At 37.9% G+C, this 7,074-nt stretch overlaps 1 protein-coding gene across 1 annotated transcript in view; it reads left to right on the top strand.

Moving 5' to 3' along the window:
- Positions 1-246: 246 nt before the first annotated feature.
- Positions 247-7,074, top strand: part of GOSR1 (golgi SNAP receptor complex member 1) — a gene marked incomplete at its 5' end in the record, with an annotated part of 29,854 nt that continues 23,026 nt past the window's right edge. Inside the window, 5 exons of the mRNA XM_010285790.1 lie at positions 247-374; positions 2,102-2,189; positions 2,411-2,518; positions 3,713-3,804; positions 4,207-4,281. Of these exons, the coding sequence (XP_010284092.1) occupies positions 247-374; positions 2,102-2,189; positions 2,411-2,518; positions 3,713-3,804; positions 4,207-4,281 (491 nt within the window). The remainder of the gene's footprint in view (positions 375-2,101; positions 2,190-2,410; positions 2,519-3,712; positions 3,805-4,206; positions 4,282-7,074) is intronic.

Here is a 7,074-nt window from a genome sequence, read left to right as displayed (position 1 = left end):
GCCCGCGCCGGACCTTCCCGGTCGTGTGGGACAGGGCCTGTGTGTGTTTAGCTGTGCCCCTCCCGTTTCAGCGTGGGGTTCTCCCCCTTCTGTGAGGGCGCCCGTTTTCGGTCCCCCCCTTTCTCTGTGGGGTTCCCCTCTCTGGGTCTCCCGAGCGGTCTGCGCCAGCTCTGCTTGAAAACACCTCGTGAAAACGCGTCCCCCAAAGGCGTGGGGTCGCTTGCCGTTTTGTGACTTCTCCCCCACCCTCGGCTGCCCTGTGCAGATCTCAGGAAGCAGGCGAGGCAGCTGGAGAACGAGCTGGACCTGAAGCTGGTCTCCTTCAGCAAACTCTGCACCAGCTACAGCAGCACCCGAGATGGAAGGCGCGACAGGTATAGGTACTAGCCCATTTCTTTATGTTTTAAATCCTGCTTGTGGTGCTTGTTTCATTTTTATAATTTGCTTAATGCTAGTCCCGCCTGTGGCTTTTATGCTTAGCTTTTTAAGAAGCTCATTTCAGCACTTCTTGATGCTGCGATGCTGGTGTTCGTCTTGATGCAAAGTTGAGCAGTATTGGCATGTGAGCCAGAAAAGTCCATGAGCTGCTGTGGTGCATTGTGAGAGCATATATGTCACTGGGGGAAGCTGAATTTAAACTTCAGTTTGTAACTGTGGGGTTAGTGTGTGAACTAACGATAGGACTTTTTAATGCATGCTACATTGGCTTATTTTCTAGTTTTTCTTGTATTAAACTAAGAGGGAGTTTTCAGGGATTTAAGCATTAGGGGAATTTAGCCTTGCACCTTCCAGGTGGGCTGGTGTGGTATTTGTAATCCCTATTTCAATGATAAGGGAACCGGAGCACTGAGCAGCTGTGACTGGTCCAGGGTTGTGCAGAGGGACAGCCCTCCCTTCAGGAGGGGTAGCTACTTCTTTCTGGCTTTCTCCTAAGATGAGTAGTAATACAGCTTTATAATTGTTTTTATATATATGAACTAGTTGTATGTACATGCGTATGTACGTATTAGCTTAATTTTTCTTTGCTTTAGGCAGATTGATGTTTGACTGAAGAATTAGTATGACAAAACCTTTCAAGTCTTTCTAGCTTACAGACCAGAGTTGAGGTTATTCCTACAGTTCCACAGCACTAATTATCAACTTCTCTGTCCCTGTGTGCAACCTTTGAAAATTTTTTTGCCATTCTTTGTTTATTAGCTGTGGGTCCCAACACTGTGTGTCAGTTGTGAGTGTGACTGCTATGTGTATGTGTGCTGATATTTCCCCCGGCCCCCCCTTTTTTTTTTAAACCTGATGATTGAATCATTTTCTGAACTTTTCTGTGAATTTCTGGTTCTGGAAGCCTGAGAGCACCTCAGGAATGATCACGATACTCTTGAATTGGTGTCCCTAGTCTCTCTCTTGTTTCTAGCTCTGTACTCTATTACCTGCTGTGTAATCTAATGGCTTTAGTTTGTCCTGTGCAGAACTCATACTCTAGGTATGGTAGCTTACTAAAGCGAATAGTAGTCTCTGAAAGGTGTTATCTGTCATACTTCTGCAGGTTGACATACCCTATGTTTTGCTTCTATCCTGTTGCTTAGGTTTAAGTTTCTCTTAAAAAGCATATAGAGAAGGTGTATGGTATGAAACTGTAATTGTGATAAATTACGTGGTTTGGCTTGCTTTGTAGAACATTGACTGCTTAATAGGTCAGTGGGTTGTCCTAGCACTGTGTTATTAATGTGTAATTATATAGCTGGTGTAACATGCTACTCATTCAATGCTCCCTCCTGCCACTAAATAAATAAATCAAGCTTAAAAAGTTGGGGAGAGAAGGGTATTGGTGCTAGACCTGTGCTGGTAGTAGACATGTGTTTGGTGTCAGGCATATCTTTCAAGGAAAGGTTATATTTTTCCCAAGTGGTATCGTGTCATTAGTTCAGATACGAGTTAAAGGCATGTATGGTAAGAAAATGTAGTTTTTCTGAGCTTAATTAATCCCTCTAAGGAGAACTGGGTAGTGGAGCTTGCCAACACCCAACACTAGTGTTTCCATATTTCTTGCATTCATGAAAAGATGATGTAGTTTTCAGTAACTGCTCCTTCCCTTTTTCCTTAGCTCTGACACAACTCCTCTCTTAAATGGATCAAGCCAGGACAGAATGTTTGAGACCATGGCTGTGGAGATTGAACAACTTCTGGGAAAGGTAACTCAAGTTACTGTGATTTTAGTTCAGCATCTAGGAAATACTGCACTACAGTTTTCTGTGATGAACATTAAGAAATATTAGTGTGGGTGATAGAAGTGTTTCTGAAGGTATGTATCTGTCGTTATATCTAGCTCCTTCAACTTAGACATTGTAACTTTCTTACAAGAATAAGCCATTTCGTGTTTTTGTGGTGTGTTTTTTTTTTTTTCTTCCTCTAGCTTACTGGAATAAATGACAAAATGTCAGAATACACAAATAGTGCAGGAGTGCCGTCCCTGAATGCTGCACTGATGCATACGTTACAGCGTCATAGAGACATACTGCAGGTAACAAATGCATGTCCTTCTTGCTTTTATTTTGTTTGTTTGTTTGCAAGAATTTTTAACAGTACTGGTATCACAGCATGCTTGAATGTGTTACCAGAAGCTTTAAATGCCACCGATCCCATCTCACTTTTCTTCTCTCCAGGCACCCCAATCAGTGAACTCTGAGTTGAAAAATAGCATTTTTTTATGTCATATTGGTGACTAACACCTAGCTAAGAAAGAAGAGTAAAGCATGTGATCTTATGTAGGTGTTTTTTATATAGCAAAGAGGGAGAGATACTGTAATGAATTATGTTGTCTGTGTGGTCTGTCACATAGCAACATGAGAGGGAACGTCACTTTTAAGATAAGAAAATATGATTATAAAACCATCTAAACTGCTGAAGGGAGTTGAAGGAAATTGATGGCTAAAGCTACTAATTAGTGTTATAAATCAACCATGTTTCAAACCGGTGATGTTTTCATGGCATAGTAATGTTAAAAATGTATGTTTTATTTGGCTGGTCATACAGAGTTTGGTTTCTGTTTTGTATCTATGTAATGCACAATGTAGAAAGGTTAATGTTTTGTAAAAGCCATAGCATTTATATGGAAAATAGTGCCAAATGTTTACAATGATTTTTGGTGGACTCCAGTTGCCAGTTAAATTGGTTTTCAAGCAGTATCAGCTGCCTGAAATTTTTAAAATATAAAATTGCAACTTGGGAGATTAAAAAAAAAAAAGGAAAAAGAAAAAATATCATCTGCATCATTCAGAAAAGACTTCTTTTTCATCTGGTGTAACTTAACGAAAGAAACTTCTTCACCACACCAAGTAAGAAGGTTTTACTAGTGCTTCAGATTCAACCAGTAATGGGAAATTCCAACACAAAATGATAATTCATCAGAAAGGTGAAGTTATATGGAACTGGGAGAAGGAATTATGGTGGGTTTCCCTCTATGACATTAGCTGTATCAATCTGTCCTGGTTTCAGGACAGGTCAATCAAAAGTTAGCAACTACTGTAAAAGCAGTAAGTTTTAAAAATACTTTGCATTAACTTCCAAGCATTTTTTATGATAATTTCCTAAGTTGGTCTTGCACATTGTATTGGAGAACAGTGAACATTTTAATAGATGGTTGGATCTTCCTGGAGTATGTTGTGTGTTAAACTGATCTCAGGATTCAAACTTTGAAATAATTGTTTTATTACAGGATTATACACATGAATTCCACAAAACCAAAGCAAATTTTTTGGCAATACGAGAAAGGGAGAATCTGTTGGGATCAGTACGAAAAGATATCGAGTAAGTTGTATTGTGTGTTATAGCAATGGTATGGGACTGTCCTCGAAGGGAGAAGGTGGAAACCCTCCTGCAGGAGAATACTTGGCGTAGCTTATTTGTCTCTACTCTGAATAATGCAAAAAAAGTTACTTGAATTCATAACTCTTATTAAGGTTGTGGTAAGATTCTGTTTTGTTTTTGTTGGGTGCTTGAAAAGGAACTTGTGTTTTTAAAATAAAACTATTAAGCTATGCTAAATCATTTTAAGACTGTCTTGACATGACTGGAACTTTTCTGTTTGGTCACTTCAAAGTAACAAAGCTTGATATCTGTGTAAATCAGTTACAGTTGTCTACTGAAAAGCCTCTGGAAAAAATATTTTTCAAATTTTTGTTTTTTCAAATTTTTTTAAATACATTTTAGATCATATAAAAGTGGGTCTGGCGTGAATAACAGAAGAACAGAACTATTCCTGAAGGAACACGAACACCTTCGAAAGTAGGTGTTATTTGTTACTTACTTACGTTGGAGATGCCTAACTTTTCTGGGGGATTAAACAGGCTTAATTTCAAGCATGCATGAAAGCTTTGCCCATTTGTAGGTATCTGCATCCGCAATGAATGCCTTGCACTATGTATTCTGTGACAATGCTGCTACTTATGCAGCTGGATAAACATTTATTTTTATTACTTATGCTGACTAGTCACGGTAGTTTTCAGTGATTTTGACTTTAGGATCTTGTCAATATTAAGTGACATCTATTTGTTGTCATCAGTGGGCTTTCACAAGTACTTGTGACTCAGACTCCATGCTTGGCCTCCCTTCTTGAGGAAATAGATGCCTTTATAGTATACTAACTGGGATAAGGGTTAAAAAACAGAAAGTTCCAATGATTTTTCTGTTTTTCCCTTTCTTCTTTATTTGTCAGAGTCAGAGAAGAACCTTTTTTTCCTTTTGTCGCTACTGAATGTGTACAAAAGATGGAAGTGAATAATTCCAAAATTATCTGTGCGGTTAAATATTTGCAAATTGACTTTAGTTTATTGGCCAAGATAACAAGCAGAATAGAAAGTACTTTCTTTTTATTCTTTTTGCAGAGAGGGCATTAGATTATGAGTAGTTGCTCTGTGTGTTCCCCGTTCAGCAAAAGCAGCACACTCTGAAGAGCGCTGGAAGGTTCACGTTTTCTAGGTAGTCAAGAAGTAGCACTGATCTTGATCCTCTGTGTTCCTGACAGTAGTTGTGCTAAACTTCAATCTTACACAAGAGGGCAGACTTTCATTAAAAAAAAAAATTACCTGTGGCTTTCTCAAATGTGCTTTCTTAAAAATAACTTAAACTTCTAGCCAGAACTGCACAAAAAGCTTTTAAAGGAAATTAAAACCAAACTTTTCAGCTTTGGTTTATCACCACTTCATTTTCAATTTTTTTTAATATCTTTAAAACTTAGAAATTAATTGGTTTAAACTTAGGACTTTTGTTAGGTTGAATTTATTATTACACATGCATGATCAGGAAATTTAAGGTTTCCATTTAAAAAAAAACCAGTTTTAATATTGTGAAGGTGAATCATTCTTCAAAGTACAACTTTTCAGGTAACAATGCCAGTTAATCTGAGTAAATCTGATTCTTGCTACATGTTGTGTTTGGGTTTTTTTGGTTTGCTTTGTTTTTTTAATTGGAGGAGGAGTAAATACTTGTATACATTTGGCATTTTGTTAAAGCTACAAATAGAATATTTCTGGAGCTGTAAAATATACTTCCAAGAAACTGGTGCTCCTCTGAGTGTACTGTTTTGAAAAGTTTGAAACAATGAAGAGTAGAAAACTTAAAATATTTTGTAAACATTATCTGGCAGATATCTTCAGAATTTGAGCCTAGCATTCACTGAGGCATCAATACTTTGATCTCTTTAAACATACTAAATTCTCCAGTATGTTTTTAGGATAAAAATGTGTGGAAAAATATGATTAAATAAGGCAGTTTCAGAAGGAGTTCAACCATCTTCTAGGTGATGATTTGAAAATGTCAAGACTTAAAAAAACCCCAAAACACAACATTATGGGGGTGGGGGGAGAGAGAGAAGTGTGAATTGGGGATCTTTAGGAAAACAAGACCAAAACTAATCATGGAATACTATTGCAAGGTGGAGATAACCATAAGGTGTATGAAGAAATCTGATGTAGAAGCATAAGACAACCTTGGCAAGAAATCAAAGCTTGCAAGATGTTCAAAACTTTTGAATTGAGAATCAGTAAGCTCAGAAATAGATACTGACAGAGGAAATTATTATAGAGTTTCAACATATTTGTCTTCAGAGAAAGCAGTTAATGAGCTGCTAATGCCAAAAAGCTGTAAAAGCTAGCAGAAGGTCCCAAGAAGTCACCAGGACCTGGCAGGTTATACCAAACGTTCTCCTAGGAGAAGCTGACAAGCTTTGTGTGAATCTTGATGCTGAATATTTGCAGTGCAGTAAATCGTGGTGCTAGACTAATTGGTAGAACTACAGGATGAATATATGTACGTTGTCACAAAGACACAACAGTAAAAATTCAAATGTGTTTTTAGTAAAGTTGTGAAACCCATAAAAAGATTGAAGAATAGAAATGGGAACGTAAACCTTGCAAGTGTATTGTTGTATGCTGCAAAGTAATGAAATAATACCACAGGAATGATATATTTGTATTGAATATTGGAGTGTTCACTTGGTCTTGACCCTGCTTAATTTATGATATTAAGTACTTTAACCTATTGCATATTTTTCCATGATCTGATAATGGAGAATGTATGAGCTATTACCCTACTGCAGAGTACGAGACTTGTCTGACAGCCTTTTTCTTTATGCACTACCATGTGAGACAGGATAAGCGGAAACTTGAGTTTACTCTTGGCGGCGTTTTCGTGGATGCTCTTTAAAAATCATGCTGGCAGCTCAAGGCAGTGTTGTTTGTGGTGGTATCTCACTTGGGAGTAAGAGGAGGAGACCCAGAAAGCTCTTCTCTGGGAGGGACTTTGGAGAGAAGCTGGACCTCTGCTTTTTGACTGAATCTGGATTTTGATTTTGCTGTCATACTTTGAACATCATCTCTTCTGAAAGGACTAAGAGTGAAGGAGAATCTGTCTGTCTTAGTTTTACATACGTAAGTAATCGTAAAAAAGGAGGGGAAATAAAAAAAATCTGTGAGTACAAAGTTTTGATGAATAAAAGGATCCAACGTATATTAAGCAGCAAGGGAATTACAACAGCTGAAGTGCCATGCCAGCCCTTGGTGTGCCTGTAATATGTGAAAC

The sequence above is a fragment of the Phaethon lepturus genome, unplaced genomic scaffold, assembly GCF_000687285.1.
Source record: "Phaethon lepturus isolate BGI_N335 unplaced genomic scaffold, ASM68728v1 scaffold7864, whole genome shotgun sequence".
Classification (NCBI taxonomy): Eukaryota; Metazoa; Chordata; class Aves; order Phaethontiformes; family Phaethontidae; genus Phaethon; species Phaethon lepturus.
This window is presented reverse-complemented; position numbering and strand designations above follow the sequence as displayed.